Genomic DNA, 21,855 nt, shown 5'->3' on the forward strand with positions numbered 1-21,855 from the left:
GTTTCTATTTTGTGATGATGTAAGTGAGTGTGTCCTAATTAATTCTGACCAATCTGAGGTAGAAACTTATCTTTGCGATTCGAGAAATGCATTTTACTGAGAACTTGGACTTTCAATATTTTAATGGATCATCAGCCTGGTGACTGTCATTCGGCTACGGCCAAAACTCCTCGCAACGTGGTCATGTGCTGCTTCTTGATGTATCATACCAAGGCTTCTCTCAGTACCATTAATCTCAGCATGTTATTTGTCACTGTCCAATGGTTTGGGTGTGAATGAACAGTACCTCGTTCCTTCTATATCCATATCTTTGTAGGTTGGCATGCTGCAAGAGCAAAAGAAGTTTCACTCCCAACCAAAGTTCCACTGATCTGGGTACTGTAGCACGTGCATTACTCAGCACACTGTTGTGGTTGTGTTTGGGCGATTGATTCTCAACCATTTTGTAATACTTTTCGGGGTTTCAGTTTGGTAACGTTTCATTTTTCGTCAGTTGACATCGAAAGTTATGCTGTCCATCATTCACATCATCTTAGTAATGAAACGTACATTCGTCCAGAAGATGAGGGTACAAAAACGTCAAGTCGACTGGGTTTAAAAATACTACAACTTAATTTAACTAACTACTACTACTACTACTACTACTACTACTACTACTACTACTGTGTGGATGCCAAAAGGTCGTCCAAAGTCTAGGTTAGATCGATCGTCCACTAGTCCAGGCAATGACGTGCAACCATTTCCATTTATGGACTTATTAAACAGCTTTGCGTCTAACTAAAAAAAAAACCAAGTAATTTATATGATGGTAAAACATTTAATAACATATAAAGATAGAATTGCCATAGATTTCCACTTCCACCGGCATGACAAAAGAACAATCCTGGGACAATTGACGGTGGGGCTGAGCGCATATCACCCCCTACAAGAGGCAGGGTAAGCTGAGTTGAGTGCCTGGGTGGAGATGGGCGTGGTTCCCCACGTGATCAACCTCCGAACCGGCGGTAGCAGTAGCGGCCGTTCTCTAGCGTGTACCCCCTCTTGCAGCGGGTACACTGATTCCTAGCGGTACACACGTCACAGTGGGAATCGGTACAGTCTGCAACACACAACACACATCGATAAGTGAAAGTGGCAACACTCAAACTAAATGGGACCCGTGCAGATCCGGGTCAAAATTGATCATCAGGAACACATGCTTGCCGTAAAGGCGACTAACGGGATCAGGTGGTCAGGCTCGCTGACTTGGTTGATGCATGTCATCGTATCCCAACTGCGTTGATTGATGCGCATGATGTCAATCACTGGATTGTCTGTTCAAGACTTGATTATTTTCAGACCGCCGTCATATAGCTGGAATATTTCTGAGTGCGGCGTTGAACAACAAACGAACAAACAAACAAACATCAAACTGAATGGTCGGTGATCGTACAACACGTCTCCCCTGTTTGTACCCTATGTATATGTAATTCTCACGACTACTTCTATAATTGAACAAACAAAACTCCAATACATTTCATATAAGGCTACGATTACATATATTCTTTTAGTTTTGTCCCTAATTCAAAAAGTTTAGTCACCAAAAGAAAACTTTAGTTACAATAGATTTAGAGACTAAGTATTACAAACATATTGACTTACCGTTACAGTAGCCGACGGGATTGCAGAAGGCCCCGACACCACAGCCTCTTAAGCACACGCCAAACCTACATGAAATAAAATATAATTACATGAGGGGATTCACACAGTTTGCACATCGGTTTTTCGATTCATTCACCTCAATGAACCAAAACCAGTCCATAGTCAATCATTTGATAAATTGAGTTTGTATGCTGACGAAAAAAAACAGCGAATGACATTTATCAGTGTAGAACTCATTCAACAACATGACAACGTCACAGCATGTAGTAACAGAACACATTGAATAAAGCGTACGTAAAATATAAGTATTTGATTCGGGTTTATCTTACGGTTTCTTGATGAAATGGATTTTTTAGCGCTCACACAAGCTTGTTTTAACACGTTTCATCATGTTGAGTGTCTGTAGCAATGGTGTGCTGTGAGTCCTCAGTTATGGGAGTGTGGGGATGTACTTTTGTGGTGGTTACCTGTTAACACGCTTCAAACACAAGTGAGCTTGACAGCGAGTACACCCCAACTGTCCCGCGCAGGAGCCAGATCGACATCCCGAGCCACAGTCTGTAAACATGAAAACCAACACTGTAGTCTGTTTCAGAGACTATATGTTAGTCTACCATCACTGTAGTCTGTTTCATAGACTATATGTTAGTCTACCATCACTGTAGTCTGTTTCAGAGACTATATGTTAGTCTACCATCACTGTAGTCTGTTTCAGAGACTATATGTTAGTCTACCATCACTGTTGTACCCGCCACAATTGGTCAGAGAAGTAAGTCAAATAAAATGGTACAACCGCTTCAACATTGTTTCAGCCATATAGCGACATTGTTTCGACCATATAGGGGCATTATTTCAGCCATATAGGGGCATTGTTTCAGCCATATAGCGACATTGTTTCAGCCATATAGCGACATTGTTTCAGCCATATAGGGGCATTGTTTCAGCCATATAGCGACATTGTTTCAGCCATATGGCGACTTTGTTTCAGCCATATAGAGGCATTGTTTCAGCCATACAGCTACATTGTTTCAGCCATATAGCAACATTGTTTCAGCCATATAGCGACATTTTTTCAGCCATATAGAGTCATTGTTTCAGCAATACAGAGGCATTGTTTCAGCCATGTTGCGACATTATTTCAGCCATATAGGGGCATTGTTTCAGCCATATAGCGACATTGTTTCAGCCAAAGAGGGGCATTGTTTCAGCCATATAGCTACATTGTTTCAGCCATATAGCTACATTGTTTCAGCCATATAGAGGCATTGTTTCAGCCATAGAGCTACATTGTTTCAGCCATAGAGCTACATTGTTTCAGCCATATAGAGACATTGTTTCAGCCATATAGGGGCATTGTTTCAACCATATTTGAGCCCTATAGCGTCAACCTCGCGCTGACAAATCACATTGGGTTATTTTACTTATAACATGCCCATGATATAATATACACTTGATATAACGTATATATGATGTAACATACACTTGATTTAAAATACACATGATATAACATACATATGATATAACATACACATGGTATAACATACATATGATATACCACATAAATGTATATGATATAACATACTCATGATACAACATATATTGTATATTCTTTTTATTTGAAGTTTACACGGCTTTTCCATTGGACGAGAGGTCGGTCGCATGACCGCGAAATTGACGTTCATAAGTGTATGAACGACACAATTTGACGTTCATACGTTTTTCACGTAACCCTGTTCTTGGAATGACGTAAACACTGACGGACTACTTCCACATTCTTGGGGGACCCCTGGGAATTCCCTAGCACAAATAAATACAGAAGCGTTCTTTCTGATCATTTAGACGCTTTGATCTTGAACTCAGCGTTTTAGCATACAGTGAGAAACGTGAGATTTTGACTGCACGATCGTTCACGAATATCCTCGCTACGACCCATCCTAGTGGACAAAACGAAGAAATGCACATCCAAACTATGGTAGTATCGACTCCATCCGTGTCTAGGTTGGCAGTGACTGTCTACAGCCATATATGACCTTACCTTAGTGTCTATTTCACACATCTTTAAACACCTTTCAATGATCAATGACCAATTGATCAATGGTGACTAAAACACCACGCCACAGGTTCATCAGCAACTCCCGAAATCTCTCGCGTAATGTTTATCGTGAGGTGAAATTGGGTTTAACGTCGCGTCCAAGATTATTGCACTTACATAGCGACGTGCATGCACGTGTGTGTGGCTGTTTGTACTAGTCCGGACTGATGCCGATTTATAGTGCTAGCTCACTGAGATACCATGCCGCAGTTTAACATGAATACCCCACTCAGACACAGTATACTGACTCCGAGCCGACCAGTCCTTGTTTTAGCCCCTTAATGCCGAGCGCCAGACAGGGTAACAACAAGTACCATCTTTTAACGTGGTATGACGCGGCCGGGGATCGAACCCCGAACCTTCCGCTCTCCGGGCGGCCGCTCTACCGCTAGACCACGGAGGCGGTGCGCCATTTTGACGTCTTGTACTTGATGTAAATGTATTACAATAAAGTCACACGTACTAAATAAAATTGTGTATAGATCTTGGCCTACATCCTTTGAGGTAAGAAATTGTGATAAACAATTAGATTGACTTTCACATTGTGTAAGTTCACTGGAGTTCATGGGGGTATGATCGGTATGAACGTCGGAGCTTGGCCCTCACACAAAGTGAATGTCAATTCTTAAATAACATACACAAATAACATACACGCGCTATAACATACACACGCTATAACATACACATATAACATACACACGCTATAACATACACACGCTATAACATGCACATATAAAAGACACACGCTATAACATACACATATAACATACACACGCTATAACATACACATATAACATACACACGCTATAACATACACATATAACATACACACGCTATAACATACACACGCTATAACATGCACATATAAAAGACACACGCTATAACATACACATATAACATACACACGCTATAACATACACATATAACATACACACGCTATAACATACACACGCTATAATATGCACATTATACTCACTGTTGGTGAAGAGGAACCCCGACGTTAAGGATACGACGAGGCAGAGAGTCAGTGCTAACAACACAGTGTTTGACATGATGGGGAGTGTAGCTATCGTCAACACCAGCCTTGTATATATACCCCCTGACCCTCGCCTGTGACGTCGTGTCACTGCAGTAAACAGTTTTCCATATATGCGATACATGTACCGGAACCATCACTTCATTCGTGTGAATAATCGTCTTGTTGATGCAGCATTGGGGAATTGTCGGTGGGACATTGCGCAACCAGTGTCTACTGGGGCGGCAGGTGGCCTAGTGGTCAGTGCGTTCGCCCATCAGGGCACACGGCCACACAGAGGGGACATCAAACCGTCCTCTCCTGGATAGGCCCACAGTGAAATACCTTACCACCCTGTTCATCATATATACACCAGTGGTTGTCGACCGTGTACCTACAGCATAACTTCGTGCATTTTTTCAAAGAACACATTTTTTTTCACTACATTTTTAGGGTATGCAGCATTTCCAGTGAACTGAGGCCTAAGGCATTTTTTTTCAAATATTTTGTATCTAACCCATCCAACAATGCCGTTCCGCTACCCTCCACATTTGTACATACCAATATATATTTGTTTTGTACTTTTAATGAAGAAACGTTGTTTTGGTACATCCTGCTCGCTACTTCTTGTTGTCCCAGTTTATGACTGGTTCCCCCTGTTGTTGACAACAGCGGCGTGTAGTAGAGTGTGCCAGTGCACGTGTGACCTCAATACGTCAGCTGTGGACCATAGTTTACATCGCAATAGGTATATGTGTCTCAATTCTGACACCACAGTAAACGCGGATACATGCCAGGCTAACAGGTTTTTGTTTGTTGTTTAACGCCGCACTCAGCAATATTCCAGCTATATGACGGCGGTCTGATAATAATCGAGTCTGGACTTATAGAAGCAGTCGTGAGAAGTGCAAATACACAGGGTACAATAGGAGACGTGTTGTACGCTCACCGACGATACAGTTTGATGTTTTTTGTTCGTTTGTTGTTAAACGCCGCGCTCAGCAATATTCCAGCTATATGACGGCGGTCTGTAAATAATCGAGTCTGGACTTATTAAAGCAGTCGTGAGAAGTGCATATACACAGGGTACAAACAGTGGAGACGTGTTGTACGCTCACCGACCATACAGTTTGCTGTTTGTTTGTTCGTTTGTTGTATGATGGTTTGACACTTTCGTATGCAAACCGTCACAATATCTAGAATTAGCCTTGGGGAATTAGCTCGGGATCGGGCACCACCTTCAAAGAAACCAAACAAAGTGTCTATGGCCAGCTCCTTTATTGGGGATTTCTCGACAGTCTTTTCACATTTAAAATAAGAAATATTTTTACATATAAAGTACAAAGTCATATAGAACATTTACAGTTTCCATAAAAGAAGCACTTATCACAATAGTGCGTGATATTAAACAATGATTATACATTAGAGTGTAAATGTCATGATATACAAATGTATCATGGGCTTAGTGATAAAACAACCAATTACAAATAACAATATTAAAGTCAGTCTACAAAGATACCTGTGAACAAAGCTTACATGATCTTATGTGATACTTATTTTCAGCCACTCCTAATTATGATTACGCCTTGCTAAATGGGACTGCCATAAGGTGTGTCTTATTTACGTATAAACCTAGTTAAACCCAATATCGGTATCAAATGTACGCAGATTTAAATATAAATAACAACATGCGTTGGCTGTACTTCTGAGCAAATATCATTCATTGTTTTATGCTGGTATATGTTATACTTGAAGGCCATATCTATAATTCATCTAAACTACCGGAACAAACAAACTATATCTGATAGCATCCACATACACTGAGTTAACGGGCCCATTAACAAATGTCCATTCACATTACTGAATGGTATAATATATGGATATATGTATAATTTTAGGCATTGCTCGTAATGTAGACATGTTTGCTGAAGCTGTGTTACAAATGTATTATGCTCAGACCTATGTCAATACAAGAGAGTTACCTATCTTATTTGTACATCGCTATCAGATTAGCTAAATGATTACATGGATATTATTACTGATTTTAGCTCTGGCTTAGTTGTGCTATTAGCATAAATATTTGTGATGTGAATACATCACATATTAGCTACAGAAATTAACGTTTTCTGCCAGGCTAGATCCATCAAATAACTCATATAAAAATTATTTAAAACAGTCTGGATTCTGTTTATGAACAAGTAATACATGCAATGTATGGTTCATCATAGAATCCTTACATTAAAAGATATGTACATACCTCGTGTGATATAAAAGGTCTGATCAAAGTGAAATAGTTCGTCTGCATTTACGCGACATTTTCACATATACAAAATAACTGAATCACACTAAAATATCAATACGCGGATAAAATACACAGCTTGCTACCACGACACCCGAATGTTAACATCTTATTTCCGACTCGGAACATGTTTGATATTCAATATATGCTATACTGTGGAGTTAATACTTAAACGATAGTTTTGTCTAAACCTAACGCACGTATATTTGACAGATAAGTCCGTTAAATAGATACAACTCACTTAATATATTTGCACTTATACACGGTCAATAACATAAGATTAAACACCTTTACAGCTGGTAATATTGCTCCATATACGATACAAATTATAAAACAATTTAACTTATAACTTTAGAGAAATAGTAAGGTGAACATGACTTACCTTCAAAGAAACCAAACAAAGTGTCTATGGCCAGCTCCTTTATTGGGGATTTCTCGACAGTGAGGTACCCCCGGGGCTAGCCAGTATATATACTCTAGACACCTTGAATGGTCACGAATTTACTGCATGTTCAATTATCAGCTTGATAAGAAAATTTGAGTTCGTGCGCCGAGAATAGGGATTAAGGCTTGCCTAAGAAGTTTGACCAAGTGATGTCCACATAAGTTGAATAATAATTGATGAAGTAGTCCGAAAATATTGATATGAGTTGGACGTATCAGCAAACGTGTGACAAGCGCTCATTGCGATAGAGGCTGAGACACGTACAGATAGATAATACTGACCATGCTCCAAGGATGTTATGTAATTTTCTAGATAGCTGCGACCTTCACATGTGAGACTGATTGAAAACAGCACCTTACATTTAACTTAATATAACACAATAAAGACTATCACCACAGTTAACTATTACATAAATATTGAGGAAAACATGACCAATTTTTGAAAATAGTTTCATCTTTCTTTGCACTTTCTGCAATGAGCTTCAAACTAAGATGAGCTTTATTGTCGTTAGCCAAAATAGTTGAATATTCATGTGAATATATGTTAAAATTTGGAATGGTAAAGTTAACATTTGTCTTAAAATGGGTATCTCCAGCAATGGTAGAGAAGACAGATGAATCAAAGAAATGCTGAAGCAGAGCCAGGTTGACAGGATACAGATGGGTGATGTGTTTGGTAGTGTTATCACAGGACCCAAAGGATGCTGGATAGAAGAATTCCTCAGTCGACAGTGAACAGTAACAAGGAGCGACGATCACACAAAATGTACAACCAGGAATCATACGATGACTATTAGGACAGTGAAGTTTCAGAAAGGGAATGCGATAGACAAGAACATGAGAGGCATCAACAGGAATGAGCTGGGGAGGTTGAGGCTTAGTTATGTAACGGAAATCACAGAGCGTTTTAACTGCAATTTTGTCATTTTGGAATAATGCCAGAGGACAGGAAGGTTTAGTAAACGATTGAAGAGCTATATGAAAAGGACAGTGCAGGATATTTTCATCCCCATTGCATGAAGCTAAAGTGGAACTATCCAAGTTAACATAATGTTGAGTTTCCTGAGAAAGTGCCAGATAATCAGGCATATCCAACAGTTGAGTTGTATGAGGAGATGTACCATTGATAGGAAGAGGCAGGGAGATAATTTTATACAATTGGAGGGAGTGAATGATAGAGGAAATTGGAAACTTTATAGAAATAAAAACGTAGGATTTAGCACGAGCATATATGAATTTGGCATTAGAGTAGTAGAAGGCAGGTGTTGTTTGCAAAAGTCTAAAGCTTGGATATTTTTTTGAGAGAAGGGTACTGAGATGATGAATTGTTTGTTGCAAGATTTGTGGAGGAATAAGAAGGGGTGATAATTTATTCTTGGCGAGATCAAGAATACCTAATTTAAGTTCCTCCAGTTGGTGTTCAACAATATATGCTTTCTGTATCTGATCTATCAAGAGAGAAGTTAATGTAACAAATGTGGATTGAATGGATTTAACATTTTGCTCCATAGCACGGGCTGTAAAACGGATGGCCTCATGATTTGCTTTTACACCTTTGATAGCATTTTTAAATCTGGTATCAACTAGCTTCATAAAGGAGGACAAATGTTCTGAGTGCTGTTGTAGAGTATGTGCAACATTAATATCCTGTTTGGTGAGGGCATTTATATGTTGGGCTAAAATATTAACATCATTTGTTGTGGCTGTTCCAAACAATGTTTTTGATAAGGAACCAACAAAACTTAGAACAGCACGCTTTGTACGGGTTGATGAAGGAGTTTTTGATTCAGGAATTAATTGCATTAGTTGTTGTCGTGTTTCAGTTAGTTGTGAAACACATTTCGTTTTAATAACATTCAAATGCATTTGTATTTGATTGAGGAGATCACATGTACTATTGCCCTGATGGCAGCCGTCCCTTGTGGGGATGCCTGGTACTGCTGGGATTTTAACCTCATAGGTGTGGACCCAGTATTCTGTAGCGAAGTGAACTTTTGAGGTTGGCTGGTACACAATTCCATAATTAAGACGTTGTACAGGACTGGCACAAAAAACTGGATGGGCGAAGACTGTCAGAAGCCATAGTATCATCAGACTCCACGTAGACCCTTAGAGAAACGAAATAGGAAACCATAAGAAAGATGACCTGGAGATGCAAAATGCCTGCAGAACATTAGCAAATCCTAGCACTTAAAGAACGCAGACATTATTTTGACTGCAAGGGGGGTGGCCAATCAAAATCCATGGTTACCAGAGGGAAATACCCCAAGAGAATAAGGAGACTTAGAACTAATAGATTACTTGAAGTACTTGTGCCCATGCCTGCGTCTATGCCCAGACATTGTTTTGTGCTTATGATAGTGTTCAGTGAGATCTTGGCTTAGATTGGAAGCCGGTTCCCATGTGGTACCAGAATACCCTTTCCATTTGATTTGGTAGTGTTTGATATTGTTGATCCATTTGCATCGAATAATGCGATCTACAGGGAAGGTTTGCCTGTCATTTGTGTTGGCATTGTGTCTCTGAGACTGGATAGGTGTATCAGATGGAGAGGAGGTGGGTGACGTATTGCCTTGATCAATGATATTTGACTGTGAGGGCACCATGTTTGTATCATCAAGATCATGTGGTGGATTTGTGGTGACCTGGGGCTCTGGGGAGGAGGACCTAGACTCATGATCAGCTTCAGGGCGTTCTGCATCATGTTGCATGTCAGCATTTTCAGCACGCTCAGTGTATGTTTTCAATCTGTCAGCATGTATCAAGGACTTGTGGACTTTGCCAGTGTGAGAATGCTGAAGTTTGAAAGTGTGGTTTGGACCAAGTGCAGTGATAGTGTAAGGACCAGACCATTTGAGGGACAATTTGGGAGAATGGCCTTTCTTCACAGTAGGATCTGTCATCAATACTCTGTCACCAACTGAGAAGGACGGAGGCTTGGCTTTGAGATCCTGTCTGTCTTTATTTAGTTCCTGACTGATTTGCATATTATCCTTGGCAATGGATTTGGCTACCTTAAGATTTTCCAACAGGGTGCGGAGATGGCTTTCTGCAGTTTTACCTATGGTGGGTTTTGGAAGTAAGGCAGTGTCAACAGGAAGATGCATTTCCTTACCGAAGAGAAGATAGTGAGGAGAATAGCCAGTGGAGTGACATGGTGTTGAACGCATAGCCATCATGACACAGGGAATAAGCTCTGCCCAATTGGATTGGTCAGCCTTTACGTAGGCTCTGAGAGCTTGCTCAATGGTGCTGTTGCGGCGCTCACACATACCATTGGTGCGGGGATGATAGCTAGATGTGTAATGGTGCTTGATGTCAAGCAGCTCACAAAGTGCGTTTACGAGCTTTGAAGTGAACTGACGACCTCTGTCAGAAAGAAGGGTACGAGGGGCACCATAACGAGTAATAACTTCGTTGAAGAGAATTTTGGCAACCTCATGAGCATCTTGAGAACGCATTGGAAAACCTTCAGTCCAACGAGTGAAAGAGTCAACTACAAGCAAAACATACTTGAAGCCATCTTTGGTTTCAGGTAAGGGACCTAAAATGTCAATATGCATACGGGAGAAGGTGTCCTCAATTGGCATAGGAACCATAGGAGCAGGTTTGGCATTTGTCTGACGTTTCGATCTTTGACAGATATCACAAGACTTGATGTAGTTCTCAATGTCCTGATACATGCCAGGCCAAAAGTACTTAGCAAGAAGAGCCTGTCGAGTTGAATCTCTACCAAGATGGCAGCCACCTACTTTGGAATCATGATAGGAGTAGAGGAGATCTTTGCGGAGAATCAAAGGAACAACTACCTGTCTGATAGAAGTTGGGCGCATGTTTTTGGTGCCTCTGTATTTTGCCTGGTGAAAGTGATACAGAATACCATCCAACATTTCAAACTCTTGTGCACGGCCTCGGAGACCTTTGACCTGAGAGTCTGTGTAACTGTTGGGAATTTCACCTTTCTGAAGATAGTCAATGATTGGCCTGAGGTCAGGGGAGTTATACTGCTTAGAATCAAAATGTTCATCATCAAAAGCAGTGGAGACTGAGAAGATGGCTGGGCATGTTGTCTTTGATTCATTGGTGTACACAAAGTCGATTTCTAAGGAGGCTGGATCTTCAGGAATTGGGGCTGATGGTGCTAGATCAGGGGTGGCCTGTGGTGTTTGTATGGAATGGAATGAAGGTTGACTGAAGCATACATCAGGTAGTGATGTCTTGTTTGGAGGAAGTTCGGTCTGATGAGTGAGATGTTGATGTGGAGGGTTTTGTTGTACTTTGACATGCTATGACTTGAGCATAAGTGGGGGTTGAGGAGGGGAGTGGGGGGGTGGGTATGTCATCTGTGATGGGAAGAGTTTTAGGTTCAGGATATTTTGTGCGAGATATCGCATCTGCATTGGTATTTGATTTGCCAGGACGATGTACAATTTCAAAATCATATTCCTGCAGCATGAGTGACCATCTACCCAAACGACCTGTTTCTTCCTTGATATTGTGTAGCCATGTCAGTGCTTTGTGATCTGTATATACCCTGAATTTGTTGCCTGCAAGATAAACCCTAAAGTGTCTAATACCTTCTAGAACTGCCAAACATTCAAGCTGTGAAACACCCCAATTTCGTTCTGCTGGATGCAGTGACCTACCACCATAGCAAATGACACGTTCTCGACCCTCGGAGTCTTTTTGACCTAAAATGTACCCAATAGATGTCTTTGATGCATCTGTGGTGAGAATGAAAGGGTGAGTAGGATTTGGGTAAGCAAGAACTGGAGCAGAAGTTAGTTTTTGCTTAAGTGTGGTGAATGCTTGTTGGGCTTTGTCTGACCAGAGGAATTGGATGTCTTTCTTGAGAAGCTCATAGAGTGGAGAGGCTATTCCTGAAAAATTTGAGACAAATTTCCGGTAGTAACTTGCCAAGCCTAAAAAGTGCCTAACATCATGAACGTTCTTTGGCTGGGGGATTTGATTGACAGCTTCAATTTTGGATTGGTCAACTTCCACGCCATCTTTGTTGAAAATGTGACCGAGGTACTGAACTTGTTTTGCGGCAAATTTACATTTACTTGGTTTCAAAGTAAGGCCTGCTTGTTTGATTTTTTGAAATACACACTTCAAATGGCTCAAATGTTCTGAAAATGATTTGGAAAATACTATGATATCGTCAACGTATATTAAAATATACTTCCAATTCATTTCTTTCAAAGCTTCTGAGATTGTACTTTGAAATGCCATTGGAGCATTTTTAAGACCAAAGGGAAGGCGATTCCACTCAAAAACACCATCTGGAGTAATGAAGGCTGATTTGTGTTTTGTGTCTGGATGGAGTGGAATTTGCCAGAAGCCACTAGCACAATCAAGAACACTGAATATTTTGGCATGACTTTCTCCAACAGCATCAATAACATCCTCAAAACGAATCAAAGGGAAAAATATTGGCTTAGTGACGGCATTGAGACGGCGATAATCTACCGCAAAACGAAAAGTATTATCCCGTTTTTTAACCATAACCACTGGTGAATGCCATTCAGAGGAACTTGGCCTAATAATGTTAGCATCCAACATTTCTTTGATCTGCCTGGAGCATTCTTTACGAATTTCAGCACTTTGACGGTAGAAGGGAAGTCGGACTGGCCTGGCCTCGCCTGTCTCTATCTTGTGTTGATGTAAGTGTGTTTGACCTAGTTCAGACCAGTTGTGTGCAAAGACAGATTTTTGTGTTTGTAGGAAAGAGAGTAGCTGTTGTTTCTGTTCAGGTGTAAGATCAGATTGATCTAAATCAAATGAGAGATTAGATGTTGATGTATTTTGTGAATGTTCGGATGAATGTTCTTTCACCTGATGTGACCTATTGTTGATGTGACCTGATATGTTTGCATTGGTTTGATGTGACAAGTTGTGGTTATGACCTGAAGATAAGGCATTGATATGATGTGATGTAGGCTTTATGTGACTTAAAGGTGTGGAAGTGCTCTGTCTAAGCCTATGGTTGTTGAAACCTGAGTTACCACTGACCTGACGTGACCTATGGTTGATGTTCCTTGAGGAGTTATGATTGACCCGATGTGAACTAAGGTCGACGGGGCCTGAGGAAGGATGTTTGACCTGATGTTCCCTATGGTTGATGTGAACTGAGGAGTGAGGTTTGACCTGATGTGACCCATATGTACTGTGAGGGAATGGAGCTGGATTGACCTGAAATGACCTAAGGTCAGGGTCAGGAGTATCAGACAGAACTGATACACTGGATGGGTCTACTTCCGAGGCGGTGGCAAGTACTCTTTTGGTATTTAGATGTACTGGTGAGTCACTGGGATTTAAAAATCTCATGTATACCGCTTTCTTGGAATTGGTTACAAGGCATCTACCACCTTGAAGTTTGGTTTTTGACAGTTCTGCTACTGGCTCAAGTAGGAGAATGGAGCCTGGTCTACAACGTGAAATATGGACCGGGATATCTACTTGACAACGCGAGGGGATTGTAACAGACTTCCTGCACCTAGCATATCCTGCACTGGTTTCCACTAGAACGACTGAAATAAGACCTTCATGGATATACAGACATTTGCGGGCAAGACAAACTGTTGCTTTGTTCGAGTCAAGAAAGTCCATGCCTAAGATAAGGGAGTGATGGAGGGAAGAGAAGACATGGAAGGTTTGAGACAGACAGATATGGCCGATATTGACATCTAATGATATGCTACCTAGCACTTTGTGAATTTCGCCCCCTACGCCTACAATTTCTGTTAAATGGGAGTCTGACAAATGTTTTTCATTGTAGCCTACTTTATGAAGGAAGCGCATGCTCACACAGCTGATAGAAGCCCCTGTGTCAACAAGTGCTGTTGTCTTCACTTGCTGCACCTTTACAAGGACTGTGTTCTTGAGTAAGGGAGCCACAAGTGAGACCAACGGTTTCTTATGCCTGACCTCAGTGAACTGAGAATCAGGCGCGAGTCCCTATTGCCTAGGAGCTCTATTCTGTGAATTATGAGCTCTCATGCAAACATTGGAATGATGTCCTACCCTGTTACAGTATGAGCAAATTGTTTGAAAGTGTGGGCATGCAGAACGATTTGAGCAATACATACCACAACCAAGACATCTCTGCTGGAGGAATGGAGGGGGTGTGAAGCGGGGTCGTTGTTGATGCTGTTCATACTGGCTGTAGCGGCGCTGTTGTTGGGCCTGGTGGAATGGAGGTGGTAGTTGATTAGACAGCCGTGGTCGTTGCCGTTGACAGGACTCATGTGGCTGATATCTCAGTTGTTGCTGTTGCTGTTGCTGTTGCTGTTGATATGAGGCCTGGGGAGCTGGAGAGGCAGCCTGGACTGCTGGGGCCTCAGTCTTCGAGATAAGGGTGGCAACCAGACTGGAGAGGTGGTCAACTTTTGCCATCATGTTGACCTCTGATGACTGCACGCTTACCAGTGATTTCTGGGCAAGCTCTGCCTGGTGACGGACCTCCTGTAGATTGGTGGGCTCTTTGTTGTATACCCACTGACGAATGTTGGATCGAAGGCCATTTACAGCTACGGCCACAATGACAGATGCCGGCAGCTTCAGGTGGACGGTTGCTGTCTCGACCCGGGTGATGAAGGTGTTGATGGATTCCTCCTGTTCCTGGGCCAACTGTAATAGACTGACATCAAAGGCTGCTGATTTCATAAATCTTTTGGTGAAGGCTTCTTTCACCTTAGTTATATCTAGTCTGTCACCCTCAGGGAGATTTTGATACCACAGCTTGGCTGCACCTTCTAGATAAAATGGTATGAGTTGACATTTCTTCACATCATTATAAGAGAAGAAATTTGAAAAATTAACAAAGTCATCCCACCACGTTTGGGCATTCTCAGTTCCTGAAAACTGTGGCAGTTTGATGTGCGGCATGGATGTTGACATCTGGCTGATGGAGGGTATAGATGAAGATGTTGATGTAGATGGGGAGGCTGCTGTTGTTGAAGAGATTGATGTAGTTGTAGCGGGTGACACAAGGATCGGCGTAGATGGTGACTGCGAGACTGGAGCTTGATGAAGCAAACTGGTCAGGAGGGACCTTGGCTCAGGCCTGCGCAGCTTCTCTCGGTAGTTTGAAGGGGTGTATCCGGTCATCTAGAATTTAGGTCCACCATTTATGATGGTTTGACACTTTCGTATGCAAACCGTCACAATATCTAGAATTAGCCTTGGGGAATTAGCTCGGGATCGGGCACCACCTTCAAAGAAACCAAACAAAGTGTCTATGGCCAGCTCCTTTATTGGGGATTTCTCGACAGTCTTTTCACATTTAAAATAAGAAATATTTTTACATATAAAGTACAAAGTCATATAGAACATTTACAGTTTCCATAAAAGAAGCACTTATCACAATAGTGCGTGATATTAAACAATGATTATACATTAGAGTGTAAATGTCATGATATACAAATGTATCATGGGCTTAGTGATAAAACAACCAATTACAAATAACAATATTAAAGTCAGTGTACAAAGATACCTGTGAACAAAGCTTACATGATCTTATGTGATACTTATTTTCAGCCACTCCTAATTATGATTACGCCTTGCTAAATGGGACTGCCATAAGGTGTGTCTTATTTACGTATAAACCTAGTTAAACCCAATATCGGTATCAAATGTACGCAGATTTAAATATAAATAACAACATGCGTTGGCTGTACTTCTGAGCAAATATCATTCATTGTTTTATGCTGGTATATGTTATACTTGAAGGCCATATCTATAATTCATCTAAACTACCGGAACAAACAAACTATATCTGATAGCATCCACATACACTGAGTTAACGGGCCCATTAACAAATGTCCATTCACATTACTGAATGGTATAATATATGGATATATGTATAATTTTAGGCATTGCTCGTAATGTAGACATGTTTGCTGAAGCTGTGTTACAAATGTATTATGCTCAGACCTATGTCAATACAAGAGAGTTACCTATCTTATTTGTACATCGCTATCAGATTAGCTAAATGATTACATGGATATTATTACTGATTTTAGCTCTGGCTTAGTTGTGCTATTAGCATAAATATTTGTGATGTGAATACATCACATATTAGCTACAGAAATTAACGTTTTCTGCCAGGCTAGATCCATCAAATAACTCATATAAAAATTATTTAAAACAGTCTGGATTCTGTTTATGAACAAGTAATACATGCAATGTATGGTTCATCATAGAATCCTTACATTAAAAGATATGTACATACCTCGTGTGATATAAAAGGTCTGATCAAAGTGAAATAGTTCGTCTGCATTTACGCGACATTTTCACATATACAAAATAACTGAATCACACTAAAATATCAATACGCGGATAAAATACACAGCTTGCTACCACGACACCCGAATGTTAACATCTTATTTCCGACTCGGAACATGTTTGATATTCAATATATGCTATACTGTGGAGTTAATACTTAAACGATAGTTTTGTCTAAACCTAACGCACGTATATTTGACAGATAAGTCCGTTAAATAGATACAACTCACTTAATATATTTGCACTTATACACGGTCAATAACATAAGATTAAACACCTTTACAGCTGGTAATATTGCTCCATATACGATACAAATTATAAAACAATTTAACTTATAACTTTAGAGAAATAGTAAGGTGAACATGACTTACCTTCAAAGAAACCAAACAAAGTGTCTATGGCCAGCTCCTTTATTGGGGATTTCTCGACAGTGAGGTACCCCCGGGGCTAGCCAGTATATATACTCTAGACACCTTGAATGGTCACGAATTTACTGCATGTTCAATTATCAGCTTGATAAGAAAATTTGAGTTCGTGCGCCGAGAATAGGGATTAAGGCTTGCCTAAGAAGTTTGACCAAGTGATGTCCACATAAGTTGAATAATAATTGATGAAGTAGTCCGAAAATATTGATATGAGTTGGACGTATCAGCAAACGTGTGACAAGCGCTCATTGCGATAGAGGCTGAGACACGTACAGATAGATAATACTGACCATGCTCCAAGGATGTTATGTAATTTTCTAGATAGCTGCGACCTTCACATGTGAGACTGATTGAAAACAGCACCTTACATTTAACTTAATATAACACAATAAAGACTATCACCACAGTTAACTATTACATAAATATTGAGGAAAACATGACCAATTTTACAACTATGACAGTTGTTAAACGCCGCGCTCAGCAATATTCCAGCTAAATGCAGAGTCTGGACCAGACAATCCAGTGATTGACATCATGAGCATCCATCCACGCAATTGGGATACGATGACATGCACCAGCCAAGTCAGCGAGTCTGACCACCCGATCTCTTATGACAATCATGGGTTGCTGTAGACCTTATTCTACCCCGGATCTGGACATCCATTAAACAATACACCCATTCACAGAAAGAGCTGACAGCATCACCATCACACCAGTTACGTCTAGGACGTCAAAATCGTCACCCAAACATCCGATAATGTTCTGATATCGATCGGATACAGTTTGGATGGGTTATCGATATGATTGCTACCGATATATTCATACATACATTAAGTTTAAAAGTGCGTGATCTAAAGGTACCAAATGGAAAATTGAAACCTCATATTCACCAATCTTCAATACCATGGTGGACTATATAACGCCTACTCGACTGTATATAGTGTCATGTATTCACTGGGCCCCGGGACAGTCCCTCATGACCTAGTTCCAGACATGAGACACACTGGCTCCCGGGTACGGGAAGTGGAATGAGGTACCCCCTCAGTAGACCAGCTGTGACCTGGTAGACTGCGTCTACCAATATCCCACGACCCGAATCGGTGTTCACACTATCGACCACTGGTTTGCCTGGTCCAGGTTCGAACAGTTACCAGTGACATACCTTGAATAGTCGTTTCAACGGCGTAACACCACACATGGACTCTATACAAAGAGGACTAAATATTGTAGAAACCCATGTGTACACGCGCCTCTGCAAGGCGACACATTGTTTGGAGTGCGGCCGCGGCTGTGAGAAGGTCAACGGGTGACGGACGCTGGTCAACAAAGACGACGGTAACGGGTGCGTTCTCCAACGCGTAACCAAGTCTACATCGACGGCACCGATACATGGAAGCGCATGCGTCACATCGGTGGTCATCTCAGTCTGTAATCACAGGGCATGAATAAAGTCAAGTTTGACAGTAGATGTTATGACCGCCAACGATCTTGAAGGACGATAGGGGTAAAATGGGAAATTTCGAAGTTGACGTTTTTATCGGTAATGGTATGGGATGGGTTTCATTCAATTGTAAACTCGACTTGATCACTGTGCAGGGTAGTCTGAAGGGACCTCGATATCAGCATGCCACCCTGGAGACAACTGTTACAATCATGCGTGGGCCACTAGCCCTTTCTTCGTGGATAATTCTTTTGGAATACTGCCTTGAGTTGCCTCAAATGTTCACAAACGTATTAGAAAATATTACGTCATCTTCATATATTAGTATGTTAAGTCAATTCATTTTTCTACTGCATCTGAAATGGTTTGCGGAAATGCAATAGGAACATTTTTTAGACCAAAAGGGAGGCGAGTCCATCCAAAACGCCATCGGGTGTAATTTAGGCCGATTTGTGTCTTGCATCTGGATGGAGAGTTATGCCAAAAGCCACTAGCACAATCAAGTACACTAAAAAATGGCACATTGGCAGAGGTGGTAGAGGAAAACATATTGATTTAGAAACTGCATTGAGGCGTCTATTATCTACGGCAAAGGGGTAAGAGATAGCACGTTGTTTTTTTACCATGACAATGAGAGAGTGCCATTCAGAAGAACTGGGCTGAATGGTATTGACTTCAAACATTTCTTGCACCTGTCTGGACCACTCTTTACTGATGGGTGCGTTTTGCCCATAAAAAGGGAGTTTAATGGGCCTGGTGTCACCCGTTTCTATTTTGTGATGATGTAAGTGAGTGTGTCCTGGCCAATCTGAGGTAGAAACTTGCGATTGGAGAAATGCATTTTACTGTGAACTTGGACTGTCAATATTTTAATGGATCATCAGCCTGGTGACTGTCATTCGGCTACGGCTAAAACTCCTCGCAACGTGGTCATGCGTTGCTTCTTGGTGTATCATATCAAAGCTTGTTCTCACAGTACCATTAATCTCAGCATGTTATTTGTCACTGTCCAACGGTTTGGGTGTGAATGAACAGTGCATCGTTCTTTCCATATCCATATCTTTGTAGGCTGGCATGCTACAAGTGCAGCACATTTTTCACTTCAAACCAAAGTTCCACTGATCTGGGTACTGTAGCACGTGCATTACTCAGCACACTGTTGTGGTTGTGTTTGGGCGATTGATTCTCAACCATTTTGTAATACTTTTCGGGGTTTCAGTTTGGTAACGTTTCTTTTTATGTCAGTTGACATCGACAGTTATGCTACCTATGTCCATCATTCACATCATCTTAGTAATGAAACGTACATTCCTCCAGTAGATGTGAGTACAAACACGTCAAGTCGATTGGGTTTAAAGATACTACAACTTAATTTAATCAAACTACTACTACTAGTTGACGTTTTTGGATCAGTAGTGCATAATACCGCGACGATTTGTCGAAACATTCATTCAGTCGACGAGACATACTGCGTATGAGTCTCCCAATGACGATTTAAGGGAGTCTGTCCCACTCCTCTTGCAGCGCCAGGTTCGGCCAACGTGGTCGGCAGCCTATGACATTGACGCACACGTCTCCCTATCGTGTTCAAGAGGGGAAAGGTCTGGGCTCATTGCTGGCCATGGCATTCTAAGGATGTCGTGCTGCTCATTGCTGGCCATGGCATTCTAAGGATGTTGTGCCGCTCATTGCTGGCCATGGCATTCTAAGGATGTTGTGCCGCTCATTGCTGGCCATGGCATTCTAAGGATGTTGTGCTGCTGAAAGTGAGCATTCTGAATTCGTGCGCGGCAGGTAAGCACGGGCGTAGTCGTCCTCAAAGACAAAACGTCGACCCACAAGGGACAGCAAAGGGGGTCAGTATGTTGTCCTCGATAGTACTGTCCAGTGACCCTTCCTTGCACAATATGGAGTGGGGTTCGGTCATGCAGTCATAGTGATGCCACTCCACACCATAACCAATCCAACTCCAAATCTGTCATGAGGTCTCACGCAGACATTGGCTTAACTTCATTTCGACGTCGCCAGACACGACCACGCCTATCAAGGAAGTGCAAAGTGAATCGGGACTCGTTAGAAAACATGACACGTGACCAGCGATGATTACCCTAGTGTTACGCCATTGACGTCTCCTGGCAATATGACGTTTTGTAAGGAGTGGCACAAAACACAAGGCCGTCGAGGATGGAGCCAAGCTGCATGCAATCAGTTGTAATCGTCAGGCCGTAACTCGTACAACTGTAGCATGATAAAAGCTTGATTCGCCGTTTGAGCTCGATTTCGTAGAGCCTGGTTTCGGATCAATCTACCCTGTAATGGTGTGTAACATGTTTCCAATTCGCTCATTATAATGCAACTATTACAAGAAACTAATGTGTGCTCCGTGGTCCCAATTCTTTCATTCGTTCTTAATTTCCACAGCTATTGTGGAAGCTGTTGCGGCAGAAATCTTGGCTGGTTTTCTTGCATTGACAAGTCACTAACCACGTGACACGTTGCTGTGTTATTGTAATTTATTCCATGCACGCATCTTTGATTGTTTTGGAAAAAGGAACGTCATTAATAAAGAAACCCATAAAACATGGGATCGGCAAGTGCAGGACCTAGCGGGCACAACCCCCCCCCCCCCCCCCCCGTGTGTTTGTGCAAGGTGTATTGTTGTTGGTACAATGTGTAAGTCAGAGCTGTCAGGCAGGTCAAGATGTTCATTGTCCGTGATCCATCCTGTTTCACCCGCCAGTCAGCGATATTTACTTCACATCATGGCGGCATGTTTGTTTGTTGTTTAACGCCGCACTCAGCAACATTCCAGCGAAATGACGATGTAAATAATCGAGCCTGGACGAAACAATCCAGTGATTGACATCGTGAGCATCGATCCACGCAAATTAGGATACGACGACATGCATCAACCAAGACCTTTTCTACCCCGGATCTTCAGCAACCCATGCTTGACGACTATGGTTGTCGTAAGAGGCGACTTGGTTGATTCACGCCATCGTATCTCTATTGCGTAGATCGATGCTCATGAAGTCATATAGCGGGAATAAACAACAAACAAACAAAGCATATATGCATGGGCATTACACAGATGACATATATCACTCATGCCACCGCGAATTGGCTGTACTATTGCTGGCAATCCCTGCGTACCCGCAAACCATACATATAATCTTTGAGCTCATGTCGTAGACCAGTGGTAAAAGCGTC

At 41.6% G+C, this 21,855-nt stretch overlaps 1 protein-coding gene and 1 pseudogene across 1 annotated transcript; both read right to left on the reverse strand.

Moving 5' to 3' along the window:
• Positions 1-797: 797 nt before the first annotated feature.
• LOC139450142 (R-spondin-1-like) lies at positions 798-4,820 on the reverse strand. Its single transcript, XM_071231807.1, has 4 exons — positions 4,710-4,820; positions 2,109-2,199; positions 1,642-1,706; positions 798-1,099 (listed from the first exon to the last, which is right to left on the reverse strand). Exons 1-4 carry the CDS (start codon positions 4,783-4,785, stop codon positions 987-989), a joined length of 345 nt encoding a protein of 114 aa, XP_071087908.1. The 5' UTR covers positions 4,786-4,820; the 3' UTR covers positions 798-986.
• A 4,413-nt stretch (positions 4,821-9,233) lies between these two features.
• Positions 9,234-15,603, reverse strand: LOC139450542 (uncharacterized; annotated as a pseudogene).
• Between the last annotated feature and the right edge of the window lie 6,252 nt (positions 15,604-21,855).

Source organism: Haliotis cracherodii, unplaced genomic scaffold (genome assembly GCF_022045235.1).
Source record: "Haliotis cracherodii isolate W230 unplaced genomic scaffold, xgHalCrac1.p SCAF_8, whole genome shotgun sequence".
NCBI classification, from domain to species: domain Eukaryota; kingdom Metazoa; phylum Mollusca; class Gastropoda; order Lepetellida; family Haliotidae; genus Haliotis; species Haliotis cracherodii.